We start from the raw sequence: 21,181 nt of genomic DNA, 5'->3' as shown, positions 1-21,181 counted from the left end.
TGTTTATTCTTTGGGCCATGGACTTAGGGAAAGGGTTACTGATTACTAATGGGGAACTTTTACCTGCATGGTATCTTACATATTTTGTAGTATGAGAAGACCCCTAAGAAATATCTAGGTTGTGCCTCTTGTCTTTTTAGGATCATTATTAGGATGCTGTCAGACTGCTGGATACCCACCAGCTGTTTATACCTAACATGACTTGTGCTACTAACAATAAGTGGGGGAGTTGAGAACTGAGTAAAAGGCTTTTTAATTTTGTGTACCTGCTTGCAGTTTCTCTCAGCAGTGGGACTAGTGGTCTGCTTGGCAGTTGTCAGTGGTGTGATAGCATCACTTCTGTTCACCATGGCTGAACCCCTTTTAATAGGTACCATGCTAATTTATTCTTCGAGCAATTTGGCTGACTTGACTTTGAAGATGCTTTAAGGGATCATTCCACTCCAAGGCACTAAAACTGTTGACCTTTAAAAACACTTTCACCACAGCATGCTCCATGCTTATGTTTCTAAACATTAGTATCTTTCCAGCTAACTGTATATGTAATTTTACATACCAGTAAACACTCTATCATCTTGTGGATGGAGAATTTAAACAGGGGTTTAATTTTTTAAGTACTTAGATGCTACTTAGTCTAAAGTACCAGAGTCCTATTTTACAACTGTTTTCATTGCTTGGTTCTAGAATCTCAAGCTATGTGTTTTAATAAGAACAGTCTATTTACATAAACTTTGCATCTTTCATCTACCAGATCTACCCCTGACCTCAGTGTAACACTACAATTTCTTTCCAAGCTGAAAAAACTCTCCTTTTATCTAACCAGTTTCAAGTTTCTTCAGCCATATGCTAATAGGCAGAAAGCCAACATATGAAATCCCGTGTCTGGATTGAGAGTGTGGAAAGTCTGTCACTCATGCTTTTGGCAAAGGCAGCAAGGAGAAAATCACACTCCCTGACAAGTGGGAAGTAAAGAATATTTACAAGTATGTTGCAGACTTGCAGAGGTCTTAAATACATTTTATCTGAAACACTACAGTGCAGCAGAAAGAATAAAACACAGATTAATTCTGCTGGAATGCTGATATCTAACAGAACCAGTTATTTTTTAGTTATGGTGACAAAACAAAATTTCCTCGATAAAAAACTACACTGTCTGCCAGAAGAGTTTTTCATAATTGTTTTAAATTGTTAAATACAGCATTTTAATGTTAGTGAATATTGCAATTTTTTTTTCAGCTTGATATTATCTTTAAAGATTTAGGTTGAAATGTTCTCCTCCCCCCCCGCCCCCCCCCCCCCCCCCCCCCCCCCCAAAAAAAACCCAAAAACACCAAACAAACACTTTCCCTCTATATTTCTGGAAGGAAATTTGATTCTCTCCCTGGGGAAGGATCATTCAAATTCTTCTCAGGAAGGTAAAAGCCAGTTCCATTTTCAGATGGGAATTCCAAGGGAGTGGCTTTTAATGTTGATATTGCAGTAGCATGTCCAAAAAACAGTCTCACTTTAACAGGTGTTGCACAAAACAAAGAAACAGTCCTGAAGAGCTTATATACAACAATTCAAGCATAATAAGCCATACTCCCATCTCAAAAGTACATTTCAAGCTAATACTCATCCCTGCAGAATGTTTTCTTCCAGCAGCCACCTCTCAGTGTTTTCTGAAATTCTCTTGTCCTTGCGCAGTTCTTCCTTAGGTGAAGCTCTCCATGCTAGAGAAGGAGCTTCAGAATTTAGAGTCAGATATGAATATATCTTTCCTATATATATAACTGTGGATCCCACAGGGGAAAACAAAACCAACAACCAGCAAACTGAAAGCCAGATTATTTGTCAGGGCTGGCATATCCAGTACATTCAGGCATTAACAGAAAGAAAAAAAGAATAGCTAGGGTAGCAAAGTCATAAGGAAAGAAGTATAAATACCACACTTTTTTCCCAATTGTAGCCAAGAAAGACAAGTGCTTTCCTATGACAAGTGATACGAAAGCCTTTATTGGACACATCCCCAAGGATGTAGTTCCTTCCCTACTCAAATGACTTGATCATTTTGATTATTTTCTTTAAGCTCATCCTAGTTTGGTTTTCAGTTAAACAATGCTTTTGTTTTCATTACTAGTGGGGCAGTGTCTCTTTCCTCCCACCCCCAAAATGTCAGGAGGTGAACTGCTGAGTTCTAGAGCTGAAACAAAGATTCCATTTGTTAGGTAACCATTGCCTAGAGCTGTACATTTGTCATTCAATAGCAATAGTGGAGTAGCAGCTCCGGACCATACGTGTGTTAAACAACTTGGTAGCGAAAACTAGAGAAGCCATGAATTGACTTCTGTTTTCCCTTAAACAGGAGTGATCAGAAATATATGATACCACCACCAGCAATATATGATTACTGCATGTGTTACAAGGTGGAGCGTCGTACTTTTCTCAGAATAGGGGACTGGATTTGGCAAGCTTTAGGAATTCAGAAAATGCTCAGGCAATAGGGCAAGGCTTGTTTTCCTTTCTCAAAGGAACCTGCCAGTGTCTAGCCACTGATTCATGATCTCAGCTACAGTGTAGCTGATGGTAGACTTCAAACCATCAATTAAATCTTGCTTCTTCCTAGGTGTTCCCAAGTCTTCTCAGTCTCAAGGAAGCACCAATAGAGAATGTTTCGTTAAAGTCAAAGCAGAAGTGTACAGAACCACAGAAGTCAGGGAGGGTTCTTTAAGCAGAAGAGTAAAACTGGTAACAGCGTAGTCAAAACTAAAGACATCCAGAGTTCATCATTAGAACTTTGGCTCTTTTCTGTTTCTGTCAAATGAGTGACTTTATGTAGTGATTCCTGTTTTTCTTCAGATGACTTTTATCTTTTACTTTTCTCTCAATATTATTGACAACATTTTTATTATAATTTTTCACAACCCACTTAAGAATCCAGTGTTCATAACTTCCGTGGCTCACACATAGTCACAGGTTCAAAAGCAACTGTGTATGTTCATGTTTCAGAGCAGTGTTGAAATCTGATCGGATTTACTGTAGTGAGTTCAAGTACTATTCATGACAACTAGTTATGCTCTCTTAACCAGAATATCTTCTCACTAGGGTAAATAACCTAAAGCCAGGCTCTCTGCTATGATAGTAAGACTCTCTTTTCCTAAACTGAGCTAAACGTACCCTTAAGGTTCCTATGGCTGTGCTTCAATGAGCGCTTTAAACTCAGCGTAAGCTGGAACAGCAACTAAATGAAACCCAGCCTCCCTCTGTCCAGCTCTCTTGTTCTACCCTTGTGCCATCTCCCATGTGCTCACACAAGCGTTTGCGACTGTGTGGTAAGCCAAAGGGGGAAACTGATCCATCCATCTGAAAACTAATCCAGCATGAGAAAGAAGAAAAGATTTAACTAGATCACTTCCCCAGTCTAGTTCACATTGAAGCTATGCAAAAGCTTTGTCAACCAAACAGAAGGATGGAAAGTGGCACAACGACAGAGCACTTTTAACATCCAGCGACTGACAGTCATAGGGATTTAGGACTACAGACAACAGAAACTATTTCCAGATTTTTGTGCCTGGTTCTTTAGAGAGAGACAAATTTGTTCTCTTTTTCCTCCCTTCTTAAACTCAGCCAGCCACGTGTTTAAGGGCAGGTTGTGGAAGCTAACACTTCTCTTTCTGGACCTTTTGAAGACATTTGCTTAGCCCTGTGCCAGCTGGCTTATGTAATGGCTGAAAGGTTCCCTGAGCTCCATGTTACTGTTTGGCACCTTTAGAAATCAGGCAGAAGGATGTCACTTTGAACACACAAAATCAGAAGCACGCAGTGCTACTTGGCACTCAGAAAAGGTAATGGCACATTTGCTATATTCATAGCCGTGCTGAGACATGGAGAGAATTGGAATTTGTGTCTCTCAAAAAACCCTGGACTGCAGCTAGATACAATTCCCACCTTCCATAGTGTCTCTGAATTTCTCACCGTGTCTAAGAGAAGAGTAGAATTGACAGGAAACTGATATGAGTCTGTCTGTCAGAAGAGAGAGAAAAATAAGCTCCCATCTTTCTCCCTTATCTATCTATCTAGCTATCAGAGACAGAGATATGGCTCCTGGCTCTCTGTCTGTCAAATCCATTATGAAAGCAATTATGTCGCAAGCACAGCTCTGGCTTTGCTGAATGAATCTGTCAAAAGGGAACAGACTGCTTGGAGTGTTTTACACACAGCTCTTGGCACTAAAAGAGCAGCATGCTTGGGGGGGTATTTTTTTAAGGCAGTTTACTGAAATGCAGGCGTGATATTTGAAATCCAGATTTCTCTGTTGTGTGGCTTGCCATTTGGATCTCCTGTTCCATTTAGCATTGATTTACTCATCTCATTCTTAAAGGGAAGGCCAGGTTTCAATATCAGTTTACAACCAGAAATCTTTTAAAACTTTGTGGTGTTTTTCTTAACTGGATTGCAGAAAGGAGAAGAAGTCAGAAACCTGAAACATTACTGGTACACGTCTTGGCCAGACCAGAAGACACCAGATCAAGCCCCACCTCTGTTACAGCTAGTACTGGAAGTGGAAGAGGCAATGCAGAGTGCAGAAGAGAAGAATGCCCCAGTGATTGTTCACTGCAGGTAGATAAATGTTGTATCTGACTTCTAAGGGCTTTTTCGCATAGAGTGGCATAGTGCAAATACTGTCATATTGGCCATCAGTCGGACATGGGGGAGATCTTGCTCAACTGCTTCTGAAATACGCTTGGAAATTCTAACGTTTAATGATAATAATTTTCTATTACCAAGTGTTGCATTCAGATACAGACTGAGCTGAACACAGAAGCTGGTGGTGGCTCAGTTACAAGTAAGAACAGTTTCATTTTATTTGCCTTACCAGTAATATATGCCTTTAATGATCTTAAAAGGGCCAGGTTACCAAAGATTAACATACTGTGAGTGAAATTGAATAGGAAGACACATGCAAGCAGAAAAATGAGAACATTCAATTTTAAGCCTTAAAACCCCCTGTTTTGTAGATTCCTTCTTTGATTTTAAAAAATCCTCATTAGGCCAAAGACAGTAATTCAAGTGTAATACATAAAACAAATGGAGCAGTGGCAAAGCTGATTGCAGCAAGTACTAATCAACAGACAGGAAATGTATGCAATAGATAGCAAAACTGAAATACCTGTGAAAAGCCCCTGGCAAAGATGAAAACTTCTTATATGGAAGAAGCAATATCTTTACAGTGGTTTGAAGCCTGATGAGAAAATTGTAAATATCAATCACAGAGTAGAAAAAATAGATGTAGATAGATACTTCTCTTCTGTCTTCATAAAGAAGTAGGATGGTGTACTTATCACTTGTAGACATGATGAAGTACATTCTTTTGCGCTGCTAACGAGGGAATGTGTTAAGCAACAGCTACTAACCATTATTATATCAGCTGTACTGGATGATTTTCACCCAAGAGTGTTTAAAAAAATGGGTCCACAGGCTCTAAACCATTGAAGTTTAGTATAGCTGAGCTTTAATTCTTGGAAAATTTGAGAAGTTCCAGAGGTCTGAAAGCAAGTCCTGTTTTGCCAGTGTTTAGAAAGGTTAAATGTGATTACTTGAAAACTACAAGTCAGTTCTCAGAACAGTTATTCCAGATAAATAGCAGAAAGCCTGATAAGCGATGCAGTAATCTTGCCAGGGTAATCTTCCATAATTTCAAAAAAATACATTTTGCCAAATTGATCTTTGGGATTTTTGTAAGGAATTTTACCTAGTTTTGCATAACATTTTCTAGAAAATGGTGGATGGTTGCTATTCAGAAGCCATAGTAAGCGGGGTATTATCATACAATGGGAATGTTTTTAAAGAGACTCTTGGCATGAATGGTGGGTAGCCCAGTGTCATCAAAGATCCACCTATAAGCTAATATGGAGTAATCGCTAGTGAAATGTTCGTATGATGCCACATGTCCAGTTTTTCTGCCTGTGTTTTGAAACAGATTTTGACAAATTGGGGAGAGTTCAGAGAAAAATAACAAATGGTTTGTAAGAAGGTCCCCTTTGCCCTTGGAAATCTGTGACTCTCTAAGAGCTCCTTGAAGTATTATGGTATTTGCTGCAGGTAAAGATTCTGGTCACCATGTCGCTCTTGCTTTGCGTACTTGTTTTGTCCTCTTGTATGGTGTCATCCCTATGACACAGTAATAATTTGGGGGGAAATGGGGTATTTCTATTTGAAATAACTACTAAGAGACATGGTGATAGGATTATGAAGTATTTTATGTCATAACTGTGGAGCAAAGTCCTTTTAGATTATTCTCAGTTGCAGTCATTTTATCTGAAAAAGGAATTTAATACATTGCCTCTATTTGAGAGTGGTATGTGCAGCAAGCCATTAGCCAAGGCCTGTGTTACACTGAGTACTCTAACTCCTTTGGCCTTTGTGGGAGATCCCCAGTAGAGCATAATCACTGTGATTTTGGCCTTCAGTGATGAAAAATAACGTACCTTTAAGAAAAAATAGATACAAACCTAATAATGAAACTATTAGAATCATAGAATAGTTTGGGTTGGAAGGGACCTTTAAAGGTCATCTAGTGCAGCCTCCCCTGCAATGAGCAGGGACATCTTCAACTAGAGCAGGCTGCTCAGAGCCCTGTCCAGCCTGGCCTTGAATGTTTCCAGAGGTGAGGCATCTACCACCTCTCTGAGCAATGTGTTCCAGTGTTTCACCACCTTCATCATAAAACGTTTCTTCCTTATATCTAGTCTGAATCTACCCTTTTTTAGTTTAAAACCATTACTCCTTGTCCTGTCACAACAGGCCCTACTAAAAATGCTGTCTTTTTTATGAGCCCCATTTAAGTATTGAAAGGCCATAATAAGGTCATCTCCCCAGAGCCTTCTCTTCTCCAGGCTGAACAACCCCAGTTCTCTCAGCCTGTCCTCATAGGAGAGGTGTTCCATCCCTCTGATCATTTTTGTGGCCCTATTCTTAAAGGCAGCTTCATGTTAAAAGCAGGCTAGCAGTCCTGTTAAGGTCCTGTGGATAATGCACCACTCTTGCGCAGTCTTGGAAGGATTATGACTTTCTCTCAGCTACTGAGAGAACTGCAGCTTGTCTTGGGACAAGTGCTGTCTCAGTGCTGTTTGCTTTATCTAAAAATGGGTGGTGTTTGCTCCCTTTGCGAAACACCCTGAGGCCTGTGGATGGGTAACAGTAAACAAGAGCTGTGTAGTGTGGCCTATTTGATTATGGCATAAAATGGAAGACAAAGGGCTTTTTTTTTTTTTTTTTTTTTAATTTTACCATTGATGTACATCCATATGCAGGAAAGAGTCCTCTGAAACCCTGAAATATTTGAAGTATTGATGAAAAAACTAGATATAGTAAAGAAAACAGAAGTCAGGGCATGAGGTACAAAGAGTTTCCAGGACAAAAAGTTTTAAGTCAGGTGGGTACCTCCATCACAATTATTTGAAGACTGACATGAGTTCTTAGTGAGTAAGATCATCCCCCAGACTTCCATTGAATTGCCTTGATCATTCTGTAATAGAAGTTAAAACAATTCCAGTGTAGCTAATTCCCTAACGAGCATAAATGCCCAGTGTAAAACCTGTCTATACAGTCCAAAGAAACAGTAGTAGGACTTTGCGAGCAGCAGCTAGCTGCGAATTCCATTGTTGCTTGTACATTTGTTGCCAGTGTTTTTGTATTATGACTTCAGAGCAATTTAAATGGAAGCAGGATTTCTTGCAGTTGTGTCAAGTAATTATTACTGAGGATGCTCACTTAATTATTTAACGCATAAGGAGGGCTGTCAGCTTTTGCTGCTATCTTTTTATTAGGTGATAAGAATTCACAGCTTTGATAGCACTGTGCCTTTGAGAACAAAATCAATTCTGGTCATTAAGCAAGGACTGAATCAAATCCAAAGGTGTTCGGGAAAGACAAATTTCTTTAATAGGGAATTTGTTGTATCCTGCACTAAGTCAGAGAATTACTAGATTGCAGATCTGATCAGCACTTATTATTTTGCTCTTAGCTCTAATTATTTAAGCAAGGGGTTTGTTGGGTTTTTTTACTGTACCTGTGCATGAAAATAGCTTTCAAAGAAGCTATTAGGATTAAGAATCTCTAAGCAAAGGTTGCCTTCAAAGCAAGTCTTAACTAAGAAATACTGTTTAATTGCTTATTTGCAATGTTTCAATGACATATCAGGTCAAATGGTACCCAACAGTCCATTTTTAGCACTGTACGTGCAGTGTCCATCCTTTTGCTGCGAGTGGCTCACACTTAATTGTGCTGTCCTATTGAAATTGGTATCTTTTCCTAGTTACGGCTTTGTATTTCCAAGCACCCACCTGGCAAAGGTTGGAGGGAGGAAAGGGATAATGGGGTTTGATTGCTGGTTTAATGGCATTCGTTTAACGAGAAAGTTCCAAAGCCATTCTAACGCATTCACTGCCTCTCTTTGCTTTTCCTTCCCTTAGTGCAGGCATCGGGAGGACTGGCTGCTTTATTGCAACTAGTGTCTGTTGTAAACAGCTGAAGAGCGAGGGCATAGTTGACATATTGCGAACAGCCTGCCAGTTACGGTTAGACAGGTAAGAAAGCCTGTTTCCTTTCCAGAAAAAAAAAAAAAAAAAGTAATGGTAATCTTTCCCTTTACTTAAGGAGAAACAAATGGGAACAGGCGAGAAACAAAGGCAAATGGAGGCCAAGAGAGAACGTTCCTGGAAGGAAGTTGCCCTGTTCTAAGCAGTTCTGACTTGTAATCTTTGCCTATTTTATGAGCAGTAAACCTTAATGAACAGCCCTAAAACTGAGCTAGATTCACAGCTGGCATCAACATCTGCGCAGCTGTGCAGCTGCACATCTCAGTGCAGCAAGGGGTGACCTTTCACCAGCTAAGGAGATGGCCCCATGTTCTTACAGAAGCAAAGGCTCAAAGGTCTGCTGTACTTAAGTCCAGAGCCACAGATCAGTACTTTGCTCCCAGGAGGAGTAAAGAAAACTGGCCTCGCATAGTTGGAGCTGTGAGCACTGTTGGGAGGGCATGACCGCTTGGGACTTTGCAGGGAGAGGGAGAGTATGCAGAGTCTCTGGAGTGTTTGTAGACATATGAAAGGAGCTGTGAAAATCTCCAGAAATTCAATGGTTTCCAGTTAAGCATTTCTTAACACACCACCTTGAGTTTGATTATGAAGTAAACAGACTTGAATTTTGCACCAGAGATGTTATTTTTCCTCTCCCACTGGTTTCAAGTGCCATCAAAACATGTCTCAGTGCTCTCTAATGATAATGATAAATGTAGTCGGGGGAAGAGATGTCACGAAAAACATACCAAAGATTTTTCTGAGGAAAAAAAAAAAAAAAGAACCTCAACCCCACGCTGAACTTTATTTCAGAGAAGAAATTATGCTCAGTGGGAGGCAGAAAATGAAATGCTTGCTGCCCTGCTGAGGCTCTGATAGACAGGCACTTGCAGGGGCTTGGAGGTTTGGCTATTTCAATGGATTTCAGGCCAGACAAGGAAAGGTTTCTTGTGAAAAAGAAAACCGGGATATTAATAGTGAGTGCTGATTATCCATGGCCCGGTGAAATATCTGACTGTATCTGAAATATCTTGTCTCTGTGACTGATGTTGCACAGGAAAATAGCCATACAAATGCAGGTTGAAGACACCTGCTTACAAATGTGCTTGCTGCAGAAGGCCAATTAAAAATACTGGCTTTGCAGGGAGAGGGGAACTGGCAGTCATTTGCAGAGGCTGGAGAAGGGAGATCGCACTTAAAGGATGCCATGGAGGAAAGGGAAGCCTGCAGGGAGTTCTGTAGCTGCCATGCATGTACCTCTCAGGGGTGGGATGGGATAGGAAAAGGCCATGTAAATGTCATGGGAGAAAATACACAAGATGGAAAGCAGTCAAATCACCATCCTTGCTACAGAAGAGCATGGTTTCTTCAAGAAGTGAAAAACAGGGCTCTCTTGGAAGTCATGCTGCTGTCCACTGTTATTGTCACTAAACCCCCACAAAAGCTCCATGTGACTTCAAAAGCAGTGTGAGAGGATGAGACAGTGTCCAAGCAGCTATAGGAAGGAAGATCCTCTCTGTCTCCTCCTCCTGTCTGGTGGTTACTGGCTAGAGAAAAGAGGGTGGATGGGAAGGAGTCACCAGTAAAAGCAGGTTGGATGCAGGCTGGAGCAGACAAGTAAAAGAATGCACCTCACTGCTTCAGAGCAGTTAGAGGGGTTGACATTAGCCCTGAGAACTGCCTTCAAGGTTGTTGTGGGGGTGAAGGGGACAAATGTTTCTTTCCCTTCATTCCCTTACAGATCCCTTGGAAAAATCCTGTGCACTGGGCTTTGCACCAGTGGCCAACAGTTGGTCCTGAAATAACCTAGTATGACTAAGGAGAGGAAGTGATCATTCCTGCATCCTTCCCACAGTGCTGAGAGACATTTGCTGTCCTTTCCCACAGTGCAACTCAAATTCGAAAGGTTTCTGTGGCAAATAGGGATGAGAACATAATTTCTCTGTTCTGTGCCTGGACAGCAAGCACATGTCATGGTGTGCATGTGTGTGGGAAGGGGAGGAAGCCACCACATAGCAGGGAACCAGATAAAAAGGAAAATCATTTCCTGTGGTCTGAAACTTGATGGCCACGCTAGTGCTTCTGTTGCTACAACTTCAGGGTGCGACTTCACTGTTAATGGAATTGCATGGGGAGTAATTGCCAGATATGACTAACGTTCCTTGTGTGTCATGAACTGACATAGATATATTTCAATGCTGTGTGCAGCTCAGGAGGACTTAGAAACAGATCAACTGTGAGCCTGTATTAAGTAGGGGGAGGAGATGCTCAGCCAGGAAATAGTTTCTTTAGAAATGCAGTGTGTGTTTCCCACCATTGCTTATTAATGAGAGGTTGGAGCGTGGGTCCCTGCCCTTCCCTGCTCATTGTTAAGTGTTATTTCAAACAGCCACTTAACAAAATAACTGCAAGAGGCTGAAGGAGGAGATTGTCTTGCTCACTCATCTACCCCTTACTGGTATGGTTACTGCGTGACCCACAATTGTTAAGCTGGACCCCATAGAAGAGGGCAGTCCCCAAGGAGGGTGCTAGCAGTCTGCTATCTATTTGGCTCAGAGGAAGAAATTTTTCATTAATTTCCTCTGGTGGAGGTTTCTGAGGGAATGCACCACATATGCTCTTTCTCAGACTGACACAGTCTGGTTGGCGCTGGCCACCCACAGGTTCCCATGTTCCTCAACGCCGCTTGTTGTTTCAGCTTCCTTTTGGTGCTGCGTTCCCGGGATCTGTGCACCAGCACTACTACTGGCACAATTCTGCATACACCTGTGAATTTGAGCCATGGGGTTTAATTATTTTCGTAATGGATTATCAAGAGATCATATCACTGTTGTTGAGGTACTCTTAGCAGAATTTTAAGTGTTAGGAAAATCTGCTTAAAATGGACAACTTTATCCTTGTTCTTTCTGTTCATTTCTGTCTCCCGCTGTAGTACTCATGTGATTAATATGCTACTTGCAGAAATACACAGGCTAATGATACATGGAAAAGCAAACTGTTTCTGCTCCTGCTTGCATTTCCTTTCAGGTTTGCAGTTTTAAAGGGAACAGCAAAAGCTGAAATAAAAGCTGAACCAAAACAGATTTCTGTGCTGGGAGTCTTTTACTGATCAAGGTGTGGATGGCAGTCAGTTCAGTTACAAATCTGAGTTGCTTTTATGTTAAAGTTCCATTGTCTGTTCCAAAATCCTCCTGGCCATCCCCTAGTTCCCTGGTGAACTTGCCAAAAGCACAGTGTGGGATGGCACAGAGGAAAGAACCCTCATTCCAGAGTGGGAAAGTTGTGTGCTACATCAGTTGTCTAGCCTGGCCTGGCCCAGCCCTTTATAGTCCTGAATTCAGTCCCTAGTGGAGCTGTGAAGTCTTGGATAAGCTACCTCCCCTCTTTATTCCCCCTGCTCCCATCTATCTGTCTAGAGCTTTGGGGTGGGAGTTGCTTTTCATGGTGTTTAAAATGGTGCTTGGAGTATAGGTGCTCTGATAATGTGAATGTAAATGATGATGGTGTTGCCTTACTGGATGAGGGCCTCTGCCAAGAAAAATGAAGGTAAACCCCATTCCTGTTCTGACTACCTCCTGTTCCTTGGTTAGCACAGACTTTCAAAATGGAGCACGAGGTCAGACTGCAAGCTGGTTGCAATCAGTGGGCACTTTTCACTCATTTCAGGAAGCTTTGGAATAGACCTTTTGTGTGTAACACCGGCTTCGTGTTAGCTATGCCATTTCCTCGTATGTTATTTGCATGTAATAAGGCTCCTGTTTCCCTCCCCTTTTTTTCTTTCCTTTTCAGGGGAGGAATGATCCAGACTTGTGAACAGTATCAATTTGTCCATCATGTCATGAGCTTGTACGGAAAACAGCTTTCTAGAGCAGCAGAAGAATAAGTGTTCATGATATTCCTAAAGGCTAAAACCAAGAGAACTTTTGACTGCATTCATATATATTTCAGGTCTGATAAAAGACACATGGTAACGTGGCTGTCTTAGCTGGAAAGAAAGATATACTATTTTACTTTGATATTGCTTTTATGCTCTTGTTTGCATTGACATTTAAGAGCTGAGGTACACCTTGTCTTAAACATATGTGACAGGACATAATCTTCACCAAAAAAAGGCTTATTTATACTGTAAATAAGAATAGTAGCTTCATTTGTTACAAAAGCAAGAAAAAAATCAGAAAAAAATCCACTGTCTTCAGTTTGCTATTTTTAAAAAAATCATTGCTAATATATCCAAATACAGTGTGAAACTTTTTGACTTGTCATGCTGAAATGTGCTGTATGTTGACTAAGCTTGAAAGTAACTTTTTGCCTCTTTCTGATTGTTTTTACATATAAATTACCGAATACTGTGTATATCGTAAACCTTCTGAGCCTCTGCGTTGAAAGATTCAAGTAGATTCACATTGAAATGATGTTTCACACATCATGTTTGCTTGTTTATTTTTTCTAAAGCAGTCCACCACCAGTGTTATCAGAACTAAGGGGAAAAAAAATATTTCAGTTATGAGTCAAATTCTTACCTCCAGTTCTTACCAGCAATGTACCCCAGTATCGTGACAGCCGAGTGAATCTGAGGTGAATAGTAGAAGTTAATCTGAACATAAATTCTTTATGCTTTACCTTTTCTTTGTCAATATTTTGGCATCTCAGTCTACAACCAGATTTGATTTTTGCAAATAGTTTCTCTTTTTGCGTAGTCAGACCACAATCCGAATACAATTTCTCCTGAAATTTGAGGTTTGAAATCAGGTGAGGAATTTTGTGAGTTGAGTTCATCTTTATTAAAAATGTAATAATAAAATCACTTGTATTTTATGAATTTAAACTTGTTTCAAAGTTTTGAGGGTGACCGGGTGCCCAGTGCTCATTAAAATTAATGCAAATCTTGTAGGCAGCTTTAAAAAAGAAATCAGTCTGAACGTGTTGGGTGCTTTTTGATAAATTTGCCCTCAAACCAAATTTAGACAATCATTATCCCATTCTAATCACTAGTCCAGGCAGCAGTGTTTCCTTTTATTGAAATACAGACTGCTGCCCATGGTTTTCTTCTTAGAACTCAGTCAGGCTGTGAAGACTGTAGTTTGTGCTTAGTGCTTAGAGGTAAGTGCTTTACTGAGCAGAGAAAAATGGAGGTACACAGGACCCTTAACATGAAAGATGAGTGTTTTGTGAATAGAAGCTGTAATGATCTACTAAAAATATTTTTGCTTCTCTTTATTTGTAACAGTAACCAAAACCCACCGCTTTTATTAGTGCAGGAGATTTTGAGAATTTACTGCACTTCCTAATCAGGAGAAGGTAAAGCAGCTCTCAGAACAATAAGGGTGATCCTGCTCCCGCTGAGGTTTTGCCATTGACGTCAGTAGGTGCAGGCTGTAGGGCCTGAGATGTTATGCCTACAACTTCATCACTGTGGGGAAAGTTTCCCAGTATTTCACTACACATCCTTTGTGTTTATCCTGTATCCATGAACCTGTAAAAATCCTGTCAGCAGGGTTTGCATGAATGTGTGGCAAAATGTGTTATCTTTAAACCACTTGATTTTATTGCTGTATTTAAAATATTTCCTTCAGTGAGAAGCTAGCAGGAAGAACTGGCATTCTTTTTAAAAATACTGGTGGTAGTCATTAAATAGAGCAATAAACTTAAGCTTTTGAGCATAACATGACTGTTAGTTTTATGTAAACCTTGCTAGCTATATTCTCCCCATTGCTACCAATTCTTTTGAAGGGGTAACACTATTCCATCTAGGCACTCCTTAGAAATAACAAAAGCACCACTGATGTTCTGAATAACGTTTTAAGTGGAACTCCCTACAAATTATGTTTTCAGCTGTTCAGTGCCCTTCAGTGTCAAAACTGACTCAGTGAATGAAATTACTTATTCTGTCCTCAGCTTCCTGTGCATCTGCTAAAGAATATTTGTTGATGATTGATAGGAGTGTGCATATAGGAGCAAAGTTCAATGTATAAGTTGCCTCCTGTACAAGGAAACTTTCTAGAGGAGAATCGCTTTATAGCAAACAAAGTATAAAGGTCTCTAAGATAGTGACTTTGAGGTCCTTGCACAGATCGTCAGCAGGTATTAGCAGTGCTTCACTAACTTGAGTAGAAGTGAACAATTTATACTGATGAAGGAAATCTAGCCTGCTGTCCACTCCCATTCTACATAAGTGCAGTGTCCTGAGAGAGTGGTCACTGATAAAATCAGGCTGCTTTGCATCAATTCATTAGTACAAGGCAAATGTCAGCCTCGTTGCACAGTCTGGTTATGAGGGCTGCACTACTGCCATCTCACACCAATCAAGAGCATGCCACTTGGTCAAGATCAAAATATTCAAATGCCTCTTGAAGCGTTATTTTGTCTAACAGATTTGGAGCTAACCCTCCTATTTACTCTTTGGCCTTACCATAATTAACTTATTTATCTCTTTTTTTTTTTTTTTTGTCTCTCTGTTTTTTTAAAATAGAATTTGAGGTCTGAAGGACCTTATATCAGCTGTTCTGATCTCTTCTGACAGCAGAGGCAGTCTTAAGAAGTGCTTAGGATTAGCAGAAAGGAGCTCTGGCCATGCAGAAGCACTTCAGATGAGTGGGGCTTCTGTAATCAGTAGGTTTGAAACCAAGCTGACAACTAAGCTAAGCTATGTGTCTTACTAGACTTCTCTTTTTGCTGGGCACTCTTTATTAAAAGAAAATTCCTAGCACACTTCATCTGCTCTCTCCAGGTCACTGCCCAGGCCCAGAGACTACAGCATTAATACCTATAACACCGTTGTTTCCCAGAGGACTGAATTCCTCTCTCCAGGTAGGTTAGCATATAACAAACTTGAGATGGTTTTATTTAGAACTAACTGTTATGTCTTCTGTTTCAGAAGCTTTTTCATACTTTGTGAACAGGGCACAGCCTAGCTCAGTGCCTCGCTTGTTTGCTGGTCATTTGGTCATTGGCCATCACACTTAAGCAGTGTTATCCTGTTTATGGTTCTGTCATGGTAACAAACTAATGACACACTGTCCTTCTGTAGGTACTCCGAGATCAGCAGATACACAGGGTTACGTAAAAACAAAAACTAAGATTGCACTTGAGAGCACGAGCTGGCCCCAGGTAAAGGACATGTATGACTCTCTGAAGGATCAAGACAAAGATGACTTGGCCAAATTGTTCTGAAACGTCAACTACCTAGCAGTCATATATGGTAGACTGTCATGTTTACTTTTAAGACTTTCAAAAGTAGCTAACAATTCTGGACATTTCCTCTACAATTAGTCTACTTTGGAAAACCTTATCCTTAACCTGTGAATTTGCAGTTGCAAAAGGGCATGGGACTGAAGAGATCACTAAACAGGACCTTGGTTCCTGTCACTTCCCTGCTGTCTCTACAGTGGAGGAACCATGCAGCTTGCGCACAGGTGGTCTTAGAAAGTGTATGTCTGTTGATTGGTGAGTTCGCAGGTTTTAGAAGTGGACCTGCACTATTATTTTTGATGTGTTCTTTCCCTGGAAACCATTTTAAATAAAGGGAAATAGTAAATTTACAATTTGTTAATAATAACTGTCTCTATTTTTGACATGAAATGTGCTTTATACATTTGCTAGGGAGAAAAAACAAAACAGTTTTTCTGAGATACCTTGGGGATAACCTTATGTCTTTTGCCAAGTCTGTAGATGTATATTTGCTGATGTCCGTGAGACTGAGCTGTGAAAGCTCATGAGTCCTGCAAGAAAAAAATTACTCTATTCAAAAGCACAGAAGAAATATGTGAATGAAAGCAGCGCTTGCAGCTTTGTGCGTAAGGGACAGGCAGTCAAAAAACTGCATGCTCTAGACAACGCAAGCATTGATTTCTAACGTCTAAAAGCAAATTTCACATCTTCGCAGAGAGATTAATTCCTTCTGTTACACAAAAGGAAAGAGAAGAGTGTGCTCTCCTCTGAGTACTGATACAGATCAGGCTCTAGCACCGTAATACAACAGACGCCACATTCTCATGGCATGGTGCGAAAGTCACAGAAGGGGGTATGATTAACTTGGGTGCAGAAGACCTGCCCAAGCTTGTGCGCCACGTAATCCCCAGCAGGGCAGCAGTGTCAGGTTTATTCAGTTGATAGCAAAGCTGAAGGCAGAGAAAGGCTAGATTATTTACTCAGAATTAAAAGCTGTGTTGGCACCAGCGCTGGCAATATGGCTCAGAGCATTTAAGAAGATAAAGCTTAAACAGTCTGGCAAAGGAGTCGGGTATTGCAGTTCCTGGCCCTTTCTCTCCACTGGACTACTCAACTTCTGTGTTCCCTACTGCTTCTTTATCTCTTATCTGCCTGTTGCTTGCTAGGCTTAAAATAGTTAAATAAGTCATTGTATTGCACTAGTTTTAATCCAGTATGTTGATAAGCCAGTGTTTTCCAGGGATCATCTCTTCACATTGGAGAGAGCTTGTCTTGCCCGACACTCTTCAGGAGGGCTCAGCCTCTTCTGCCTACCTTTTGATCTCAATACATCTTAGAATTTTGGGGACAGAGAAGTCTGCAGTACTGTGCATCTTACTAAAGGCATTTCTCCTTTGGGAAATGGTAGTGTTTGCCCGAAGTTTTCTTATTATGTCTGACCTTAGCTCCCCTAGTCCCAGTAGCAGCTGCAAGGTGTCTGCTTTCCTCTGAAAAGGCAAAGGCAACATTTCTCTCCAGGGATCAGAGGGAAAAAATCCTGCATAGATCCTCTTGCTCTTTCTGCTTTGCATGCTTAGCTTACTTGCCTCTCAAGTGGACACAAGGAAGACTGTTGGGAATTAAGTCAAAACTAATAACGCACAACAGAACAGAAACCTTCTCTTGTAAATTACCTTTGACTCCTTTTGTCTCAAAAGAAGGAAAACCAGATGTGATTGGTTTCATTACATCCACTGTTGTCTTCTTGGTCTTTAGGCTGTTGTGAGGAATATGAAGAGCCAACACTCAGGTGTCACAAAGGTCAGGGTAATGAAGAGATCATTCAGAGTCACTCCTCCCCTTTTTGAGGCCTACATCTGGCAGTGTGGCCGGACTTAATGATCCAAACTGAAAGATCTTCTTGTTCATATGCATTGGTTTTCCCCCACAGCAGTGTGAGTGCATACGCACATGCCCACTCAACGTGCCACAGTAGCTGGTGTAAAAACAGAAGCATGAGGGAGGATTCATGAGCACTGTGAAATGAACATGGAAAGGGACTGCCTGGTTTTTGAGTCAGTTTGGATAGGTGGGAGGAATTGGATTGGGTTGGCAGTGTTTTGTTTTTGTTGGGGAAAATGTGACTTCCAGCACAGATACCAGGTTTCTCGGTATCTAAGTTGGGCTCTTGTTCCTGAATTAGAATACTGAAGAGGTAAGTGAAGGTTGGTTCCTTGATAGATTTACTAGACAAGCAATAAATAATACCTTATCCACTTCACAGCATGACCAATCCCATTTCCATGCACTTCTGATTTGATAAATGCATCTGTGCTAATAAGCACATTAACTTCTAGAGAAGGGAGCACAGAGCTTCTGTCTTGCTGGAATCCTTTAGCCTGTAAACTACAGCATGTGTTTATTTTGGCTGTCTGTATATGGGTTTTTTTGCTCACTGGAAAAGTTGACAATGTTTCAACCTCTGCACATTTTTTTCTTTATTTTTGTTAAATTTTTTACCTTCCTCTTTCATTCCTAGACTAGCAGAAGTCATCTTAAAATCATCAGGAAAGGTGGTATATTTCGGGGGGGAGGGGAGGGTTGCCATTGCTTTTTCCAGAGTTTACCCTAGAATTATTCCTGTCAGCCTCTGGAAGTTGGCTAGATTTTTATGTTCTTTGGTTTTCTAAGTTCCTGTGTTTTGCAAAGGATAAGCTAGGTGCCTCCTGCACTAGACTCCCTTTTCATTTGAATTTAACATAAATACAGAATAGATAGCAGCGGTCTGTTCCAAGGAGAAATCAAATGCAGTCAGTTAAGAGAAGCAGTTTATTGCCACTAGTTCAGCCTTCGTTGCAGGCAAGGTATGTAGTTGGTGTCCTTCAGAATGGATAGACCCGTATACATGTAAAACGGTCTCTTGTACCTGCACTGTTTCAGCACTGCTGCTGTTAACATTAGTAAAGTAAAAGAGAGCTAAATACGCAAGCTGAGACCTGTAATTCGTTCTCTTCTTGAGAAGTACCTTACTCATTGGGAATGAAGTCCTTCTCCATATGAAGAAGGGTGACAGAATCTCAGACTTACTAAGGAGTAGAAGAGAACTGATTAAAGAATGACCTTTATAATCTAAAGTTGTAAACTGATTTTTTAAAGAGCCTGGTCCCTGTTTGTGTAACCGAATGAACTGGCTGGACTTGGAAATGGTGGAAACTGCTGCCTGTATAACTTAAAAATAAAGCCAAAGCCTGGCCATTTCACTGAGGTATGAAAGGAGCACTGGGGGGTGACTTAAACACCAAAGCAGAATTTGTTGAATGTTTAACTGTTTGAAACCTGGACCCACATATTTTGTTTTTAATATGAAAAACAAGACTGATATATTGTTTAATAGTCTGCCTTTGATCAGAGTTTTGAAATGGTGTAACTAACAATCAATCATAAGAAAACCTGGGATTCAGGAGATAATATTTATTTTTAAATACAAATATATCCTTTTGGCCTACAGAAGGTTTACTCCTTTTAGCCTCATACTTGAAGTTTTATCGTCCTGTTATTCCAAGAATGAGAAACTGCTGAAGCCAGTGTAAAGGATGTAACAACATAGCCCACAAGAGGCCAGTATGTATTTAAATTTTGAACTACTCAAAGCCATATTTGTCCAGTGTAAAGGGACCCAGGCATCTTCCTAGGAATGCAACAATCTACAGGACTTCATGTGAGCTGAAGGACACAAAAGGGTCAGTAATGGTCTTGAAAGCTCCTGTCTCTTTAGTAGGAATGATCAGGACCTTAGCAGCTGGGAAAAAAAGGTAAAATATACATAAACATATATTCTCAAGAATGTCCTAAGACTTTGTATTCTGTGGCTGTGGGCAGGCAGGGTGGAAATTGGCTGTGTGAGATCAATAGCTTTAGTCTTGTATCTGCTTTGCTTTTCCTTTCCTTCCCTTTCCACAAAAGGAACTTTGTGAAGTACCACTCTGAAGTATAACTCCTTGAGACGCTTAAAACCTGGAGTAAAAGAGCTGTGAAAAGTATGGTGTAAGGGAAGACTCAGTTACCTACAAAAGAATTAGTCAAACTTGTCCAACTCTCCTGTAACTGAAACTAAAATTACCACTCGCACCAAATCCTTGTTGCGTGTACTTCAGTGGTACTGACAAGTCTTTTCTTGAGATCTGGTTTGCCTTGTAAACGTGCGCTGATTCTGTTAATAGCAGCCATAGTAAATACAGCATGATAGCCACACTATATGTGATGAGTGAAGTTAATCTCTCTGCAGAGTACCTGCAGGTTGATTCATGGTGTATCTGTGTTCCTAAGCACAGAGGGTTGTCTGCATTATCATTTTATTTTCTTTCATGCCCACAGTCAAGGTATGGGCAAGTTGAATCATGGTGATGGGCAGTAACAGACAATGTCACATCCTTCAAGTGCAACCTTTTGGGCTCTGGAAGTCGGTTCCAGGAAATCTTGTAATCTGACAAGGCTTCTAAAAGCTCATCACTTACTATTAAGGGCAATTTTTCTAACAGAGTGCTTGCTTTCCTGACTGAAGGATAACAAAAAGTAATAGCCCAGCAGTTTAGAAAAAATCTGTTTCTTACCAACCATTTTTGCTCCTTAGCTAGCACAAGCTACTGGATCTTAACTTGTAACATTTTTGTGTTCAGTAAATCTGTGGCTAAGGATGAAAATTATGATCAGGTAAAAGAAATACAAGTAAAGGGAATTCCATTTTTAAGGTGAAAGAAGGAACTGTTAAAATGGTGGTTTGGCTTTTAAGCTGTGTCACTGTGAGCTTTGCAGAATTTGAAAATCCAAATAAATCCAAAGGTATGCAGAGAGTTGTGCAGTGGAGCAGGTGAGTAAAGCAGCATACTATATGCCTTCTCATTTTAGCACTTGGTGCTACTGGTGTGGATTTGGCCCATAATGACTGAGGCAAAATATGCTCTTTCCTAGGGTGTTTGGGAGTAACATCTTGTCTCTTCTAAATCAGCCTCAGTCATTGCTGTCACCAACACCAATGACTATTGGTATGCAAGAGTGAAAGGGTGAGAACAGAACAGTGAGAGAAGATGGTAAATGTGGTGGGGGAACACCTTTGGGCAGACCAGGCAAAAGCAAAAGTGATCTCTTGGCTTCTTGGTTTGTAGGAAAGACTTTAAAAATTGTGTCTCTGAGAGAAAATTTCTGAGCAGAGGAGGAAAGACATAACAGGGTCTAGAGATGCATGATATCCCTGTATAATTTTAGACAGTATATGGAGATATATAGTCTAGAATAGAGACTCTTCACTTGTCTTCTGTGCATAAGGAGTCGGAGAACATGCGTTGTGCAGGCAGGCTGGAGACAAAGGCCAGCTCAGCAAGGAGACCAAGGTATATATATTCTGATAAGGGAAAGGATCTCCTTGGGAGGATGCCCAAAACAGAGCACTTTTGGCATAGCTATAACTTCTGCTGGCAACA

The 21,181-nt window shown here is 40.6% G+C and overlaps 1 protein-coding gene across 16 annotated transcripts in view; it reads left to right on the top strand.

Moving 5' to 3' along the window:
- PTPN5 (protein tyrosine phosphatase non-receptor type 5) overlaps positions 1–15,645 on the top strand; it is a 90,260-nt gene extending 74,615 nt beyond the window's left edge. For 14 of the 16 annotated variants that reach the window (XM_087745720.1, XM_087745722.1, XM_087745727.1 and 11 more), the window contains 3 exons: positions 4,439–4,599; positions 8,454–8,567; positions 12,348–14,197. In XM_087745720.1, coding sequence (XP_087601846.1) covers positions 4,439–4,599; positions 8,454–8,567; positions 12,348–12,441 — 369 coding nt within the window. In that variant the 3' untranslated portion in view covers positions 12,442–14,197. Of the gene's footprint in view, positions 1–4,438; positions 4,600–5,959; positions 6,082–8,453; positions 8,568–12,347; positions 14,198–15,285; positions 15,366–15,585 lie in introns of those variants that run through there. The other 2 variants (XR_015701849.1, XM_087745726.1) reach the window with 2 other exon arrangements.
- The last annotated feature ends 5,536 nt before the right edge of the window (positions 15,646–21,181 follow it).

Source organism: Nipponia nippon, unplaced genomic scaffold (assembly GCF_047370975.1).
Source record: "Nipponia nippon isolate SJK-2023a ecotype South Korea unplaced genomic scaffold, ASM4737097v1 scaffold_10, whole genome shotgun sequence".
NCBI classification, from domain to species: Eukaryota; Metazoa; Chordata; class Aves; order Pelecaniformes; family Threskiornithidae; genus Nipponia; species Nipponia nippon.
The sequence above is the reverse complement of the archived record's forward strand: the minus strand, read 5'-3'. Positions and strand labels throughout refer to the sequence as shown.